General features: G+C 29.9%; 1 protein-coding gene across 3 annotated transcripts in view; it reads left to right on the top strand.

Moving 5' to 3' along the window:
- The window catches only part of LOC107167766 (photoreceptor-specific nuclear hormone receptor 51), a 36,227-nt gene extending 15,169 nt beyond the window's left edge, over positions 1–21,058 (top strand). For 2 of the 3 annotated variants that reach the window (XM_089219283.1, XM_089219282.1), the window contains exons 4-9: positions 2,271–2,374; positions 7,105–7,219; positions 11,937–12,106; positions 13,134–13,375; positions 14,331–14,574; positions 17,197–21,058. In XM_089219283.1, coding sequence (XP_089075409.1) covers positions 2,271–2,374; positions 7,105–7,219; positions 11,937–12,106; positions 13,134–13,375; positions 14,331–14,574; positions 17,197–17,435 — 1,114 coding nt within the window. In that variant the 3' untranslated portion in view covers positions 17,436–21,058. The remainder of the gene's footprint in view (positions 1–2,270; positions 2,375–7,104; positions 7,220–11,936; positions 12,107–13,133; positions 13,376–14,330; positions 14,575–17,196) is intronic. The other variant, XM_089219284.1, reaches the window with a different exon arrangement.
- Positions 21,059–21,077: the final 19 nt, after the last annotated feature.

Below are 21,077 nucleotides of genomic sequence, written 5' to 3'. Positions count from 1 at the left end.
ATAAAGTATACCATTTTTCGGCTATATATCTACGTTTACATTTCAATCGCATGCACGTGCAATGCGGAGTAGGTATATATACCTGTAATATTAAATTGTTAAATTATTTATTATGTTTTAATGTTTGCAACATTCATATTATAACATGTTCCGTGATGATGAGATGATATAATAATATCATGTACTTATTACTTAAATATTAAAGCATTTAGTGGAAATATAAAATTCAAATTAGTACATGATAGGTATGATTTAATTTACTGCACTATCTAGTATCTACCTAAATATCTATTATTTAGTCTAAATTAAAAATGAGTATAATATGATTAAATTGTTCGCATTCTCATCATGTATGAAACGACTTGAAAGTTACTTATTAACTTTTATATTATACACATATATAATATATTTATTATTCCGTAATGTTATTTCAATATTTATTTTCTTTCATTCCTACAGACGAGACTATTATATGGTAATAATTGATGGTTTAAATTTACAGAATTATGAGTTATTGACTACCACTATAGCCAATAGATATCTATTATATATCATTACTGATTGTTTTCTAACTTAATCGATAATGTCCTGTTATTTTATATTGTTTCAACAACACCAATGTCAAATTCTGATTGTGTGTATATTATATTGTATATAGGAGTTATAGGACACTATATAATATATATGTATATAAATCAAACTGCACTGCAGTAGGATCTCATTATTATAGACGCTATAGCGATGGGCACCGATGGATTTTCTGTGGCAGATGAAAATCAAATTATGAAAGGGTCTGCAAGGGAATTAAAATGGTAAACTTATTCTGTTGAGGGCTTCTGCCGCTCTTTGACCGTGACCCGCTAACAGGTTTACACTTGTGACGGCCGAACGATTACCTTCCACACACCGGATACATTATGTGCATGTATATATGTGTATATTGTATATAGTAATAATAATTTCCACCCTTTGTGGAAACACATCGCCACCCCATACGCGTTATTAGTGCAAATCCCATAGCCACAATAGTAGAAGCTGCAGAAAGACGCATTAACGATAAATTGATTTGTTTAAAGAGTACCCTTCCCACACCCCATGCTGTTGCGCTCGTCCTGTGTCGACTGAGCATGGTGCGTACTTATCCTCGCGCACACACACTCAATTCGATCGACGGAATTAAATCTCGGACCCGATCGCACCCCTGGGACCCGTGAACGCCACTTCACCATCACCCACGTTAACTCCGATGTAGACGGTATATACACGCATATCGAACAAATGAAGGCTCAAAGTTGTTCGTCCATCTAAAACTGACTTTTTTTTTATATAACTTCCAGTCGTTTATTTTAAAATATATTCGAGTATAACATGCAGGTTTCGCCTAAAAGAAAAAAATGTCATAAATGCTGTCGTATATATATCCTATATATCAATGAGTATATAAGTACCTATATATACTGCAAAATAATATAAAAAAATATTTTAAAATATACGTGTCTTACATAATAAATTATGTTGATTTATAATAATAATAAAATTCGTTGAAATCTCATATTTTTTTTTATTATTATATGTTCAAACAGAACTTATAGTCGATTTGTACTAGGTACTTATAATTTATATTAATACCTACTTATCTAGAAGCTCGTAATGGATTATTATTACAATTCAATAAAACACAATATGTACGCCGGCTTTTAAAGTAATAAAATATACCATGGATGTCACTCTCGTGACTGGAATCAGGCTTTCGGAATGTGTGCAGCAGGTGCATTCTATAAGACATCAAAAATCATTTTTGCGCTTGCGTGCAGGAAATAGGGGGCGTGCAATGGGAGTTTCTCCGCCATTGTCGACCGAATGAGAAATGTCTTGATAAAAATATATTTGTTGATACAAAAGCGGTACACAAGCGCACTATAAAACTGCAGAATTAAAAGAAAAATACACAATGTTTCTTATGATATTATAATTTCTATATCTATGCGTAATTGTTATTTGTGATTTATCATTATATGCGTTTCGCCGCTTCACATATATATAATTACATAAGATACTTTCAATACTTTTATGGTTAGTATAAATATGGAATACCTATACCTACATTATCTTTTGTATATAAAAAAAAAAAACAAATTTTGGAAATGACAACATCTAGCTGGATTGCTAGTTAAATACATATTTATACATATTCCTATAAACATATTACATGTCGTATAACAATTTATATTTTATATTTACGTTGTTGAAATTTGTCTTGTAAATTCTAGATGTCAAGCGGGAACCGGGAGTTGCGTAGTGGACAAGGCGCATCGTAACCAATGTCAGGCGTGCAGGCTGAAGAAATGCCTTAACATGGGCATGAATAAGGACGGTGAGCAATCCTAGGAAATTTATTAAATATATTATGCCAAACTTATAATACTACTATGATAATAATAACATATTTTAACAACACAAGTGCCGAAAATCCGAGAAAATTTCTCGGCTGTACTTATATGTATAGTATTCCTGCTTACCGTTTATGTCAATGTGCCTGGCCATTCAGTAAATTGCTTTAATGGATGTGTTGAATTTTAATTTCAATGATAGTTATGTATAACTATACGTACAAAAACAATTCTTACTTCTAAGCGGAGACTAACCTTCAGTCTGTATTTCTAAGGATAATTTATTATATATTTATAATGCTTATAATAACTTGTAACTTATTATCTACCTAGTCTACAGGTAATTCTAAATCAAGTTTAATTATTTTTTTTTGAAAACAAATAACGTAATATAAACTATTTCGTATAATATTACTAGCTCACAACATTGCATATCTTAAAATTAAATTTGTGAATATTTCGTGGTATATATAGGTATACAACTTAAAATTCATCTAAATATTTTGAAAATGTCATTATGACATTGTGTAAAGTAATAAATAATATAATATACGTAGAGAGAAAAATGTTCAAGATCTCATATGAATAATATTTTTAAATTGTGACAAAGACAAACGTATGTCGATAAATTATAATTAGGTACTATTACTTTTGATTTCAACAACTGAACTTAAATTGATGACAAAAAAATGTATATAAAATAAGCTTTACGCTATAAATTCCACTTTTCCAGTAAAAAACTCATGAGAAATCTCGCATTTTTTTTTCAAGCCTAAGGTAATTTTTTACACATTTTTAACGAAAATATAATTTATTACATATTGTGTTGGGAATTATTTTCTTTTGGCCCCTCCAAGTACCAATTAGATCCATTTTGCTTCGGAAAACCCCTTTTAAAATTGAAAATCAAAGCATTTTAAATTTAACTGCTCTAAAAGGCATCCACAAACCGCAGACACAAAACAAAAACCACTTACACACATTATTGTAAAGTCGAAGAATGTATCGCCCTGTTTAATGTTTAAAATTGGAAATTAAAACTTTTTTAAAGACTATATTATACATACAACGTATCTTGTTACAAATTCCAATTTTGCTGTTACAAAATGTTACGAACTGGGTAATAGAATATAATACGAGCTACACGCTTGTGTTGAAGCACTTTATATCTATTATATATATATATATAGTTTTAGGTGGAATTGTGAGAAGGGAAAATGTTGAATTGGAAGATAGGTACATAGTAAATATATTTTATTATGACGCCGAGTCTGTTTGCAGTCTGACCCGACATCTGCGTTTCTCATCACGGTATCTATACGGCTTTATTGCCATATACGGTGAACGTGTATTATGCGTTATTAAAACATTGTCGTAACAATGTTCGTTGTGCGAAATATAAAGGATTCGTGCTATACGATGTATAAATAGCTTAGGCGAGCGGTGGCCACGTGTTCACGCGGTGGTCGACCCTCGTTAAAAAAAAAAAAAAACATCAAAACACAGAGACAGAAAGATAATGAGGGAGAGAGAGAAGGTGAGAGTGGACCAAGTTAACCGAGGAAAATGTTTTTCACGCTCATTTAAATAAACATAAAACGACCCGCGTTATAATAATATATACACAATATGTAAAAACTAAAAAACCGCGACGTGTCATTACAAAGTGTGAGCGTGCGGTGATGATGTGTAATGGTGTATATGTATACAGTCGTTTATTGTTATAATATATAAATATGTATATATTATTGTTATTTACGATTTTATTTTAATGAGCGCGCGCGCATCCACCCAATAGTATAATGACAATATATATTATACCAACCAAACGTGCTGGCGAACTCGTGTAGGGTTTTTATTTTGTCACCCGTCTCTTAGCCTCCGGCCGATAGGCGCACACGTCGGGCTCGCCGCAAATGAGGAAAAGTCTCTTGCGGGTGAACAAAAAAAAAAAATAAAAATAAACAGTAGCGAAAAGTAGAAAACCATATTTATTGTCGTATATACGCGTATAACACGGCACACATATAATTATTATGTATTATAGTGTACGGAGTATTATAATATATAATCGTATTATTATTATTGTTTTGTCACACGCACATCAACGTGACATGCGGTTATTGTGGCGCCCGCGGCACTGCGCTATTATCATTAAAAAGCTTACGCTCAACAAACGTCGCCGCGAGATTTTAACCGCACCGACGGCGACGAAATCAAAGGGATTTCGTGCCGTGACGATTCTCCACATATTACTGCCTATAATAGGCACATATATATACTACACGAACACGATATATATAATATTATTATTATAATTATATATATTCACAAAATAGTATATACGTTATATGGGTGACTCGTTAACACGACGTCGGCGCGTGTTGTCGTACATACATATACATTATACATACATATATATACAATTATATATGTGTCTGGTATATTAATGATGTATATATATTATATAACAAATAATGTAACAGATATAACTGACTTTTGGAATATCTTTTGTTCAGATTAATTTTTTTTTTTCATTAAGTTATCCTAGCGCTGCAAAGTATAATAATTTTTTTTTATGTTTATTTTTTAGTACTGAAAATAAAAAAAATTAAATTTAATAACAATTTTTTTTTGAGCCTTTATTTGTGAATCTGATTACAAGAACAATTTTGATAATAAAACATTTATTTAAATCAAGTAGTTTATTTTTTAGCATTTTTTTAAAATCCAATATTTTTTTGGTTAAATTAATTTGGAACGTAATAACTTTTTAAAAAATATGATTTTTGAGAATTTTCTGACGTGAGTATATTTCTTCAATTATTTACATAGTTGTTAAAAAAGTTACGTCTTTATCACACTGTGTGTTATATGAAATGTCTAAAAAATAATTCACCACAAACAAATGGTCACTCAATTTGAAATCAAGTAATTCTTTCACAAAGTTATTGTGGACATTCAATTTATGAAATAAAACTTTTATCACAATACCACACAGTTTAATTAATAATTATTCATTCGTGTCATACAATATTTTTAACTAACTAAATTAAAATATACCATCATAATGTATACCTATAATAATAAATTAAGACTTAAGACAGTTATATTAAGTCATATTAAATATTAAAAAACAAAACAATTATTTTTCAAAATTTAAAAAAGAAGTTCACATAAATATAAGGTACCTTTAAAGTATGAACTAAATAATACAATCTGTAACTTAGCTGATCTTTAAATATGCCTAATATAAATTCTACAACTACCTACACCATCAAAGAGTTATTTTAATATGTATAAAACCTTGTATAATAATACCCACTAAATAAATAAATAATATATAATCTTGTTTACTTTAAATAACTATGATATAAACAATAATAATTATTATTATAAGACATTTTTTTTATTTAACGAATTATGTTTGAGACCTTCATTGTATGGAAATTCTATTTAATGATTTTCTCTATATTACTTTTTTTAATGTTCTCTATAGGTACGACTTCGTTGTGTAAAAGTTTCACTATAATTATTATAATAACAAATTAAATATAAAATGTATATATGAAATTATTAAGTACCGACAATCGACTATAACACTATCATTAAGTTTGTATACTAATCACGTCAATCTACGTGTCTATTTCTCGTTTCAAAAAAGAAACACTTCGTTTTACTGCAACAGTATACTATAATAGATTTATGCATCATAATGTTATTATAATACATAACAAATATTTAAAATTTCTATGTTACACAATATAATTGTCCACTAATTTGGTGACATTACGTTACGATGCTAACACATGTCACTGTAAATGAACTAGGTACGAGTTCGCTGCACCATCGCACCGGTCGATTTAATTAGTACACAATGCACATATTATACGCATGATAGAATCGCCATCTTTATTATAATATATTGCGGTAACGAATAAAACAATGAAAGATTATTTCACATTTATTTTAGGTAAAAATAATTAAGTCGCGGTCCACACGTGAGATCTAAAATATACCGTAATAGCCAATTCGTGAAATTAATATTTTCATGAAATGGTCACTCCAATTTGGAGTGGAATGTTTTCACAATGCAGCCATTCACTTTATGAAATAAAATAATTATCGCACAAAATACCAATAATAATAATAATAATACAATAAATTTAAAAAGTTTAAAAAATCGCTGTAAAATACATTTTATATTTAATTAGTTATTATAATAATTACATTGAAACTTTCATATAACGAAGTCGCTATGAGTAACAAAAAAAAAAAAATTGTAATTTAGAAAAATTCGTTAAATGGAAGTTCGTTGTATAAAAGTTTCACTGTAAATTCAATTTTTAGCATTTGATATTATTTCAACTATAATTCGTTGACATATTGCGTACTCACAGACTGCAGGCAGTAATGACTGCTCGGTAATCTTAAGTAATCTATTAAACAGAACGGAAAAGTTTTTTTTTTTTTACTCAATTAGGTATTATTTTTATTTACTTAATTGGGTTGTTTTTCGAACTCGATTAAGTTTTTTCAGACCGAATTATATAAAATTTGGGTGGATTGAACTCAACTGTAAAATACTAAAATTACAGTATTGCATGTAAAAGTGTAAAACATTAATTCTTTAATAATTATGTCTGCGCGATTGAAACACTATTAAGTACTCTACCTACAAGACTAATTTATGCTGTTGTCATTGTATATACAGCTGTTCAAAACGAACGCCAGCCAAGAAACACGGCAACCATACGTCCGGAAAATCTAGCTGACATGGACCATGAACGAGTGATTCGAGAAGCGGCTGTGGCAGTTGGAGTGTTTGGGTGAGCGAATATATTATTGTTTTTCATACTTTCGATTCACATTTAACAATTTATAATGACAATATATTATATAACGATAAAATCAATAACACGTATTATATTATATACATACAGATCAGGGCCGTATTAGGGGGGAGCTACAGCCTACAGGGTACTGTTGCCCCGGGTGGCTGAGTAGGAGAGGGCGGCTAATTTTTTTATAATTTAAATTTGTATTTTGCAGTATAATGATTAATGAGGCGTATTTTTTTTGATGCCCCTTGGTGTCAAATTCCTAAATACGGCCCTGATACAGATACAATGTGTCTATACGAGTACCATCTATATATAGTAACACGTTTGATGTTATGTTATAATAAACATTGTCGTATTTAATACTGTTATATGTATATATATCTTAATATCTATTATGTTGGCGATAGCCGATCGATGATCAATTTAAGTTCACAATATTTCTTCACAGCATGTGACGATGGTATAGAAGAAATTATAAATCAATGAAATATATTTTACAACAATTAACACTATATATATATGCGTCCATATACAGTATATAGTAGTATATACATAATGCATAGGCTTTAGTATTATTCAAAGTGAAATATAATACAATATCATATTAGCCATTTATAATAATATAATGTAAGGACCACGTAAATAATTTTTCAAAATCATTTATCGACGTGGCAAGTGTGAGCGCGTATATATTATATAGGGACCTATAGGGTTTGAAACATTATAAACACACCCTATTAAATGTTACGTATATATATATAAATAGGCTATCACATTCGGCCGTCCACCCCAAATTTTGATTAATGGCTTATAAATCTCCTCCGTTTCGTTTTCACGTCTATAAAAAAAAAGGGTTCAGGTGTTTAGTCGCATTTTAATTCTTCATTTCGGAGGGTCGGATCTATTTTGTACCCTTATGTTTTTTTCCTCTTTTATATACAAAAGTCAGGCTAGTCCGCCTCTGCTTTTGTCACGTTTCATTTTTTTTTCCCTGCAAACAATTACACATGAATATGCATTTTTAAATATAATTTAATGTTTGGACAGTAGCCTGCAGTGGGTTTACCCAAGTGCTACATTTTGCGCACAATATACATTTATGTTGAATATAGTGCGTACGAGTACAAGCAGGGCATCATGTTATGATAATATATCTATAGGTATAGGTATAGTATGGTTCCGAAAATGTGACACACGACCAGGTCGCCATTATAGTGACAAATGCCACAAGAAAAAAAACATTATTTAGTCTTGTTTGTTATGCAAATTGTATTCGAATAGCACTAAAACATTTCGCTCCCTAGTGCTGATGGACACGGTGTTTGCCAAAAACAAAAGTATAGGCTAACCTAACTATACCCACCTATAATAGTAGACAGACGCTAGACGCGTCATTTCACAACTGTTTTTTCTCTGTAATTTTTGGCTTTTATTTGTTTTAAGTTTTACCGACTGTCGTGAAAACATACACGATACACCAGCTATTCAATTAACGTATAGTAGTAGACACAGTTCGATACATCGATAACATAAAAAAACGCATCCGCGAAGGTTAAAATTGTACGAATTATATAATATGAAATAATGATCATGACTCACGAACACTACAACATTTGTCATGCAGTGATAATTTCTCTATTCGTTTATTCCATTAGCATCCACAACTAGTTCCCACCTATTTGAGTCCATTCGGTAAATTAAAAAAAATATGTTTAATTCGTATTTAGTATAATCTACAAATGATTAAGCAAAGTATCGTTCGTTTTAATATACATGGGTGTGCATTATAACAAAATAGATCAAATGGTCGCATGGTTTAAAAAAATAAAACCTACATAATATTTTAGTGTTATATACATACACATCCTTTATAATTTATATAATAAATCGATAAATTTACAATCACTTTAATATTTTGCTAAATTATGTATTGAAAAAATAGTTTAATCTAACTGCTTCAATATATACCATATGGGTGTTTGAGTATCGTTTCATGACTAATACTATATAGTAAGATTTATGTATAACAAATTTATTACAATGTTATGAATAATATAAAGTACATTTGTTTAAATAATTTAAGTTTTTTTTCCAATCAACCAATTTAGTGTTATTCATAATAATATGATATTATCTTCCCTTATTTTCATAATACATTAATAAAACCAAAAGTATTTATAATATACTTACTTAATATTTTTTTATTTTATTTTTTTTTATGATTTGTTTATGGCATCAACTACATGGTTATTAGCCGACGTTACATATTAAATTTACATTAATTATACTTACATACTTGCTTAATTTCTACTTATTGCCTATATTTAAAGATTTACATTTTAATCTAAGTTAGAATATTCAAATCAGTTGACGCAGTTCTGTTGAGTTCACAAAATTGAGGAGTTTTTTTGGTCGTCTCGGGAGTGGGTGATAGCATCTCGTATAGTGTATCGGATAGTTTTAATACTTAATATTTGTATCATATTTATTTACGATTTCGGTTATAATATGTATTTAAAGAATAAAGAGTATAATAATATGATAGGTAGGTACCCACTGCCCGAAATATATTGTACAGGTATAAACATGAATAAAATTTGTAATCATCATAGAAATAACCATAATAATAACCTTAAGAAAGATAGGAGTTAAATTCATAGAACTTAAAAATATTTATTTTTAATTTACAATAACACATATTATTTTATTATTGTGCGTACATAGGCGGGTTGATGTTGAATGAATCAGTTTGGCCAACTCTTATTTGATGTATAACCAACATGAATACGTATGGCTATACGAGTTTAAGGAATATGAATAGATATCAATTTATATGGGATTAGCTGTACAATAAAACGATTTAATCCCACCACCGAATTACAAATTAAATGATGTCGGTCCCTAGCCGATTCCCTTCGTATATACCGGCCATATGGGTATTTTTTAATGCTTTTTTCAACGTCATTCTCCACCAGAACTTAGGGATTAACCGTCAAAGGCACTTGTGGGCAATAGCCCTAAAATAATTCACGTAGGGGACAATGTCATTTGACTAATGTTAATTTGATGGGTAGATTTTGTATGTTATTATATTATTTATTTATTATTGTATGCACCTACCTACCGAAACTGAAATACTGTGAAACTGGGGTCATTATATTATATATACATAATATATTATAACCACAAATGGGATTTATTTTGAATAGTAATTCAAATCTATTACATTATATGCCGTTATTTGATTAAAATATTAACTACAAGCAAATCGTATGAACTATATATTTGCGCATTACTTACGTTATTGATACATTTTTATTTTGTGAAAACTAACTGATTTTATGTTTATTATTTTAGTATAAATTATATTCAATTCATTATCATTGATCACTCCAAAGTTCATGATTACTTCTTTGATCACTCAATAGTTAGGTATTTACTTCAAAATCACATTAAATGATATTGACAAATACATATTATATTATAAGTCATATTACGAATATATAGTTAATTAATACAAATAATGGAATAATGGATTATATATAAATATGTATATACATCAAAATATAAATTATTAATATATATTATTTCAAAATTACCAAACACTTCTAACCTTTTCATTTTTGAATAGAACATTATATATATATATATATATATATATACAGGGTGTCCCTTGAGGATTTACATATTGCGATATCTAACGAAATAATGAAGATATTAAAATTATTCTGGTTTCATAATAGGTAAGATTCACAGGGATAAGAACTACAATTATTTCATTTTTTAATTTATTTTAATGTCTTTATAAAGAATTAAAAAAATATGTTTTTTTATTTGATTATTTTCAAAAACATTGACCATTGCAATTTTGTAGTTTATTTTTCTGAAATATTGACGTTTCAAAATTTTATCTTCATTAATTTACTGATTTTTATTTTTTTTTTTTTTAGTTTCGAGAAAAATTGCCAATTATTTAACACCGTAACGTTATCAAACATGTGACCCGCCGCGTCGCTCGCATTCCCATACAGCCGGCCGAATACTTTCCGTGTTCCAAATAGTTACGATCATACCTATTTTATTTCTTCTAGAAAAAGAAGCCTTAACTAGAAACTATAATATTAAAAATCAGGAAATTAATGAAAATAAAATTTTGAAACGTCAATATTTTCAGAAAAATAGACTCTACAAAATGGCTATCTTTAATTTTTTGGATAAAAATATATAGTTTTTAAATTTTTTACAAAAACATTGAAATAAATTAAAAAATGAAATAATTGTAGTTCTTATCTTTGTGAATCTTATTATGAAACCCGAATTTTTATATCTCCATTATTTCGTGAGATATCGCAATGGTTAAATACTCGTGGCACCTAACCTGTATATATGTGTGTGTGTATAGGTAGGTAGATCCTATATATACGTAAATGCATGTATTTTAGAAATTTCTCGTTTTTATGACAAATACTTAAATAATGACTACTGAAAATACTATTTTTCAAATGCTAAATATTATTTAAGTTATTGAGTTACACTAATAAATACTTATATACCTAACAATAATGAAAAGTTTTCAAAATCGTTTCGTACCTTTAGGTACCTGGCTATATTAATATTAGATTTCGATTTTTGAAACGACATCAGCTACTCGACTATTATTTATTATCATAAAATTATTTATAACATGAACAATTCTCAACAGGCCATGTCTTTACAGACCCCCGGTTTCAGTGGCGTTAGCGTTATCACCTCTGAGGTATCATCCCAACGGGCCCATGGCACCGCCGAGCATTCAGCAAAGGCCCGCGGAACCGTCGCCGACCGCATCTTCGTCACCGAAACAAGAGTCTCACCACGACGACCAAGACGATGGTAAGAATATGACTACCATACGAGTGCCGAGTGGGTTGTGGGACAGATATCGCAATCTCGTGGAATACTTTTAAATAATTTATGTGAAATGACTAATGAAGACGCGTTTTGTGTAAACCGAAAGTTAGAGATGTTAAAAAAAAAACTAGTAATTTGTCGTATTGGGTGTCAGGCGCGATATTCATTGCTCAAAAAACTCCTATGTGGATGATCAGTGGTCGACACTCAATTAGTTAGCCAGTTAGGTACATCATTACTGACTACTCTATACCGTACATCAAAGTAATGTTGGTTTTGCGCCGATCGCTATTTTGAATAGTTTTGTATTTTTGTCATCGTATGTCAGATTTTATAGTTAGTAATAATTATTATCGAAATTATGAAGTTATGTCATTATTATAATTATTATTACTATCGATAGCCTCACACATACATACTGACATATTAACATGGATGTTTTATGGATTTTGGAGCCAACGTGTAATTTGTTTATTATTGTTTATTTAATAAATCCATAAATAAGAATCCAAATCATATTTTACAATCCACATTTTTGATAGAAAACATTATATAAAATTGTGTGTAAAACAAGGTTGTATAAAAAAATGATACTCAGGCCCATCACCTCACACTCTCATAAATATGAGCATAGGGCACAGCGCTCTGAAATAATTATGAGTAAAAGTGAATATATACATAGTATTATGCTGCAGTATATACGCACCGTTGACCTTTAACTATTATTATTTTTACCCCAAATTTTGGATAAGGACGATTAGGTGTATAGGACATAGATATATATGTATTATGGTTCTAACGCTTATCTTTTATCCAACAACAAAATATAAATTCACCATCGCCACACACCACTAAATATTTTAATATCTCTATAAGAAAATAATGAGGGGACTTGAGAAATTTTAATGTCGGAGGGGGGAATATAATATGGTCCTCAAATCTCCTCCTGGCTTCTGCCCTTGCAGGATAAAACCGTCTAAAAGCACTATTCGTGTTTTGTGTGTCACAGATGACAGTATAGACGTGACCAATGAAGAACCGGATACGTCTGACAATAACAAAAGGGCGTCGTCTTCGCCACCGGCAGTTCCGATACCGCTTACCCAACACCATTCCATGTACGACCATCATCCGTCATTCTACCCTGGTCTGCACGAGAACGTTTACGAGACATCCGCCCGTCTGCTCTTCATGGCCGTCAAGTGGGCGAAAAACTTGCCATCTTTTGCATCTCTTCCGTTCAGAGACCAGGTGAGGATTTTGTACAATATCAATGTAAAAAATGTAAATTATGCCATCAAAAGAACTTGGCACTTGAAAATCAGACATTAATATAAGGTTAATAAGAAAAAAAAGCCTTCCAATTATTATACCTACAAATAAATTCTTAAAGTTGAAATTCAATCAAATTTACTAATGTATACGATTAAAGGACAAAAAGGGTGTGAGCACTGAGCAGCATAATAAACATATAGGTATACATGCAATTAAATCACACTGTATACACACTATATGATGCGTATTATTGGCGAATGTAATCGATCCTGCTTTTTTTCAATAATATACAGTAGTCACTTGTCTTGATAATTTGAAAAACTCCATCAATCGAACTAAACTCAAAGTCCCCCCGAGAAAACATCTAAAATTAGAAGAAAATACATTGTATTCCGGTCCCTCGATAATTCGAAATGTCTGTTGTTGAGACGCCCTCTCTGTAATTCGAATTTTTATTCTACGAACCTCTAAATTGGAATCAAAATCTTGCTATCAGTAAGTTAGATAACGCTATGGACCAGATTGTGGCCAGCAGTTTATCACAAAAAAAAAAAAAATAATAATAACAGATTTCTTAAAATAATATGTAAAATATAATAGTATGATAAATAAATGCAATATTATGTACACACATACAATTTTTCACCTCTTTTTAATTTGAATTAATTCGAAAACCTCTATAAATCAAATTTTAACTAGGTCCCTTGAATTTCGAATTATCGAGTGACTACTGTAATACATTAGATACCTATGTCATAAAAGATTAAAAGTTACTATAATATTCTATGCATAGAAACAGTTTAGGTAAACATTATAATTTATATAGTTAAAGCCACTTATAGGGACTTGATATTATTTTATATACGATGGTTCGAAAAGATTTTATTCTGTTATTTCTATATAATATATTATATCATATTAATATTTATAGGTGATACTCTTAGAAGAATGTTGGTCGGAACTGTTCCTGTTGAACGCGGTTCAGTGGTGTTTGCCACTGGAAAACAACCCACTTTTCAACCCTTCAGATCACGTGGCAGCCATACCCAACGGCAAAGCCAGTCAAGTGGCGGCCGACATACGCGTACTCAACGAAACCCTACGAAGATTCAGGACAATCAGTGTCGACCCGGCCGAGTTTGCGTGCATGAAGGCCATCGTCTTGTTTAGAGCCGGTAACGATTAAATTTTCAAAATTATTTCTATTATATATAACATAAACCGGTGGACGAGTGGGCGATGGACAATTTTAAGGGTTGGGAAAGGGGTGTGCTACTAGTAAGTAGTAGTACCTACCCAACATTATAACTCATGAGCACTATTATATATACGTTATCTATTATCTTTACAAGCGCAAACGGTATACCAAACATATTTTCCTAAGACTTCGTCCTAAAACAATCACAGAAAATAACATTTTTTATGGTTATATAGGTATACCTACACCTATAACAATAAGATATCATGCAGCTTATCTGGCTATCTCGTAGGTATGTTAGTAAAAAACAACATTATCGTGCGAAATAATCTATATTTTTTTATATTTCAAAAATAATTATAAAAATCTAAAGCTGTAGATCGGAATATACATCAGTCGTTTCAAAGACAATATCGCATAGATACTATAATAAATAAAACGTTATTTTACATTGTAAATTTATTTAATCGTAAATTGTAATTTTATCTACTTTAATTATTGTAAATTTTACAATAATTAAAGTAGGTAAAATTTAGTTTTGTGTGACATGGGCGTTTTCTCAGAAATTGAGTGTCATATAAAAATAAGTGGTTTTGGAGAGGGTACAACAACAATAATTTACCGTGATATATCACTATTATTAAAATATGTTTAAAACTGCAGAATGAGGCAGATATCGTATAGGTAAGTGTAAGAGACATCTTATGAACCTTCCGGTCCTTCCGCATTCACAAGACGCAACGGTCTTTCTGTACAATAATAATATGTAAGTTCCCTTCACAGACATAATTCGATTGTATCGTTGTCAAAGTGTGAACGTACCTCGTAAAAAACTGATCACTAGGTATATCACTGGTGCAGTCCGATACATCTGCCAGCGCTACGGAGCACATTTTTTTTAATAATATTAAGCAATAAATGTTATTTGTATTACATATTTACATATGATACTTATGAAAAGGGGATTAATAAATTATTGATAAAAATAAAAAATAATTTTGTTGACTATCTAATTACTCATTTATCATTATTGGAGGCACTATATATATATAGGTGATGATTGATAAATAAAATAGGTCGTAGGCGTTGTGGACTACGACTACGGTACTACTGTTGCTGCAGTTGTAACCTAACTACGATATAATTACATAATTTATAAATAACAATATACTCAGTGACGTAGCCAGGATTTTTCTTGGGGGGGGGAGGGGGCATAGTCCAAAACGCAAATCTTAAATTTTTTCAGTAATTAACAAATACATACTAACAGAAAATAATTGTTTTAATTATAGGAATTAACTTCTTTTTATTTTGTTTGACAGTTGCATTTAGTTGGTCATCAAGTTGAATTTCTATTGTTTTTCGTTTGCCTTCAAAACATTTTAAAAATTCTAAAGACCGCACAATTGCTGTTTTATGATATTCTCTTTCCATATGTATTTTAAAATCGTGTAAAGCATCTTTGTATTTTATCATAGAAATTTCTTTTAAGACCCCAAGCCTTTGTCCTCCAATACGGCAATACCACCAAACTTTGGTCCAAAAAGTACACATGCTTTACAAAACGCTCCTTCTTTATTACGACTATAAGCTAACCAGTTGTGCTTATTTAGCCATTCAATTTGAAAGCTTCTTTTATGACCTTTTTTATTCATACTTACAGGGAAAATATAATTTTGTTTAGGTGACCACGTTTCTTTTAAATATTTGTAAAGCATATTTGGATCGTTTCGAATTTTTAGATTCGCATTTTCTTCAATAGCAAATGCGATCTCATATTGACTGTTAAAATCGACTACACACGAATCAGAAAAATAGCCGGTCTGCGGTCTGCGTTAAGGCGAAATGCCTTTATACCCGCATAATAAAAGTAATAGCATTGATTATAGAATAGTCTATTCTATAATCAATGGTAATAGTAATATGTTTGGGAGATTTTCTTATATAATGATAATATAAATATATAATGATAATATTTCTTAAATTATAATATAATGTGTTAGAGCGAAACAATATAAAAGATAAAATTATAAAAACTAGTAATAAAAAATAATAAAACCTAATTTATGCCAATGATGGGGGGGGGCCTTTGCCCGACCCCCTTAAATCCGCCACTGGCGGTGGTTTAGTAATATACAATAAATTATTTTACCTGTATTATTTATTTAAAAAAAAAACAATAAAAATAGTAATCAATTTTATATTCAATAGGACATAATTTAGTATACTAACGTTTTATATAATAAAACAAACTCGAATTTAATAAACATGAGTATAATATGATGAATAAAAAAGAAATTAACAATCTTTATTTGCAAAAAATTAAAGTGACAACTTTGATATAATATATGCTTTAAATTATAACTACTAGCGCGTCCGAAGCTAAAGAAAACTAACAAAATAAAGATGACAATTTAAAATTAGTAAAATACAAATCAAGACTTTCATAGACCATTAAAATAATTTTTTAATTTACTTAACATTTCGGGGGAGCTTCAGCCCCCTCACCCCCCCCCCCTCCACCAATAAGGCTACGCCACTGAATACACTATAATAACTATGAATAATTATGACGATCAATCGTCTACGATATTTTCAGACACGCGGGGATTGAAAGACCCAATACAAGTGGAGAACCTCCAGGACCAGGCGCACGTCATGCTCGGTCAACACACCAGGAACCAGCACCCCGGCCAGCCTGTCCGGTTCGGTCGGCTGCTGCTGATGTTGCCGCTGCTGAAAAACGTGCCGGCCGCCCGGATCGAAGCCATATTCTTTCAGCGGACCATCGGCAACATACCGATGGAGAAAGTCTTGTGCGACATGTACAAGAACTAATGGCGTCGTCGAAAACGGATATTATTATTATTATTATTATTAATACGATAATAAGTGGTAGAATTGGAGGAAAAAAATTAAGGTGGACTCTAAATGAATTTGAACAATTAGCGGTCCAAAAAAAAATTAATCTAGTAGTAACTCTATTCCTTGATGAATACCTACGTATAATAAAGGGGTAGGCTATAATATTATGAAGAAAAATGAAGAGTAGCTCAATCCTCCTGCGTCCTCCCTCAATTCAACCACCGAGTCGATAACTCAACACAAAACTCGCGATATTATTGGTATGATGTATGAGGCACCTACAGTGCAATAGGTTCTACCTTCAGGTGGCTCGCAGTAGTACACTTTATTAGTAGCTGGTACCTGCCTACTGTTGGTGACTGCAGCAGGAATATGGTTAGTCATCACTCGGCACTGATTATCAGGGGCGTATTTAGGATTTTGTCAAGGGGGCTGGGAATATACGTTAGCAAACATTTAATTTCCCTCAAGGGAAGTGGAAGTTCATTTACCATCGAAATCACAATATTATTATAAAAAAGAGACCGGGGGGGGGGGGTCTATACCCCATATCCCCCCTAAATACGCCACTGCTTATTAGGTTTGCCCCGTATCACCCGAACCAATGCAATATGATATTATAAACCACCTCTAGGTACCTTAAAAACGATTTTACTCGTATTTATTTCAAATTTGTTTAGATTTCAAAACAAATTCATTTTTCTACTGTTTAATACAATCATAATGTGAACACTTAGAATTTTAGTGATAATTCCCACTCAACCATATTGAAATATTTATATGATAGGTTTACGAGACGATTATAAATGGCGTAACCACTAACCAAGGAGGCTACAGCACTCCTAGAAATTTCAGGAAAATTAAAAAATGCTCTCATAGTTCTGTTAAAGTATTACGTAACTTCGTAACTACATATAGTACGCAGCTGTATGTCAAAATTATAATTTGTATGAAGGTTACTGCAAACAAGTCTAAAATATTATGTTATATATCACAACGGTTATTTTTATATCTGAGTACGACGTACAATTTTTCAAAATGTTCTCATACGAGCAGTAGACAATTTTAAAATCATAAATTGGTCAGACGCCTATAGTAATATGATTTTCAAAAAATTTATACCTACCTCCCTATACGTTATTATTTGCAACTACCTATTTCAAATTTAACAGCTTCAACTATCCGAAATAAAAACTAAATAAATATGAAAAAATATGCATTTATTCCAGAAAAAATATAAATTGAATATTTCGTTATTTTCTATTTAAAGTTGTTATTATTATCATGGATCAAGCATCTATACTTTAATGGGAACGTTGATGAATTTCAATCCATATTGTTATCCTATTCAGTCTCGTCTATAGATAGGTTTTCGTCGTACCATCCTAGTGATAACCGTGCGCATGTTTTTCGCTTAAGACATAATATTTAATGCTAAATTAATTTGTTTTTATTCAGGAAATGTTTTTTAAATTACCTATATCTAATTATAAATAATAAGTTCTTACGCGACATTTGTATATTGCGTACCATCTCTGACCTGTTGAGAACCGCTGGCATACCAAACAATTTCCAATCCCATAAAATGTTTATTATGGAATATAGATCCTCTTTCTATAAAATATTAGGTACGAAGTATCTATCCAAAGAATTGTGTACAGTTTTAATGTCGTAATAATGATATATATACAAAGTGTTTAACAGGTATATTTGACTATAATTCTACAACTTTTTTTTTATTCAATATTTTTAAGTTTTTTTTTTTTTTCAGTAATGATTTATAGAGCTCTGCGTTATAATTATCATATTTTATTTTATTTTTTCACGACTAAAATCAAGTAATTTAAATTCTGTATTAATTGTTTTTTCTAATAATCCGAGATAGCTATTTTATAAAAAGGTATTTAAAAACAGTTTTGGCGTTTAAAACTTTTTAATTTGATTACGTCATTGATTTTTAAACAATATTGAAAGTTTGTTAAAACTCATTTTTTTTCTTTTTTGTTGATCATTATTTTGCTATCATTAAAAGGTATAGGGTAATCAATAATAAATACATATATTATTTTATCATTGTTTAACATGACCACGTGATGCATACCACCACCATTAGTCAAAAGTTACACCCTGTATATATTTCATTTTTATAGCGTTTCATTTATGTTATAAATAGGTATGGGAATTTAATATCCTAACTAAACCCAAACAAATTTAAAAAATGTATAAAATTCATATAATTTTTTTATCTTAAACAAGTTTTGAATCAAAAAATATTTTTTATTAAAAACACATTGACGGTCATGATTGTAATAACTAATAACCTTACAACAAATTCTGCCGATTTCATGTCACTTTGTATTACCTAATGGCTAGCAAAGTATGGCCGTCAATGTGTTAAAAAAAGTTTTGCATGACTGCACAATTTTAAGTCTTCTACGTTGTACTTTTGACTTGAAAAAATAATTATTCTCGTTTAATTTTTGTAATATTGACTTGAAGGTTGTACGGATCTAAGCATTCGGAAAATTATTACGATTAATAATATTTGAATTATTAAATACCTTGTTAGCACGTGACTAAGTTACTTTTCGAAATAAAAATTTAAAATAATCGCCTTAGAATTGAAAATTGTCATTAAATATAAAATAAAACGTCTTATACTACTTCAAAAATATAAGAAACATAATTTACTTATGTTATAATATGAGCATAACTAGCGCTGAAAACAATGCAAATGCATCAAAAATTCAGCCCTAATTATTAAGATTAACTTATAAATGTACAACATAAACTATATATACCGTCTTAATTATGTTTAACCAGTAATTACATTAACAAGTTCCCTCATTTAATTTTTCTTAACTTCAACTCACAGATTCACAGACTTCTATAGCTACTGAGTAAACTTTTTTTGTGTATTATTCTATGGTGTAACTGTGTAAATATAACTATATTAATACATAAATAGTATACTCAGTATTCTAGAATAGAGTACTCTGTATTTAAACTCGTATTTGTCTCTTGAGTCATAATATACCAAATAGTTAATATATTATTAAATTTACTAACTCAATTTATTCGCGTTGTACCATTGTAAATATAACAACATTTTTTGTTTACTGACAGATTTCAATTATTAAGCTATGAGAAAAAATTAACAATTTGTTTAGTATGCCTTTATATACATGTGTATTATATAATATGATAAAATCAATATTAGTATATTCTTTATAATAATATTATTAAGCTTTGTTGTTGTTATTATTGTTGTGGTTGTTGGTGTTGCCATTGCTATGTTAAGTGTATTTAATTATTTGATGCTTAAAATAATTTACATACCATATTTTTAATGTTTACCTTTTAATTACTTTTATTTATTGTTTTTCTTTTCTAAAAAAATAAAATAATATGATAAATTATAAGTTATGTACAATTTTATCTATAATAATATTAAATATTTTGAGGTTTGCTTTTAATGATAAAGATGTAATTTAATGTTGTATAATAGGACATGCATAATATAAGTAGAAATGTACAGTAAACTATTAGGTATAAATTATCTGTTTGAACGTATATTAATTCATAAAATTATTAATTCGGCTGTTTTTTTATTAT

This window comes from Diuraphis noxia, unplaced genomic scaffold (genome assembly GCF_037042655.1).
Source record: "Diuraphis noxia isolate RWA-SAM2 unplaced genomic scaffold, SU_Dnox_SAM2 contig0002, whole genome shotgun sequence".
In the NCBI taxonomy this organism is placed as follows: domain Eukaryota; kingdom Metazoa; phylum Arthropoda; class Insecta; order Hemiptera; family Aphididae; genus Diuraphis; species Diuraphis noxia.
The sequence above is the reverse complement of the archived record's forward strand: the minus strand, read 5'-3'. Positions and strand labels throughout refer to the sequence as shown.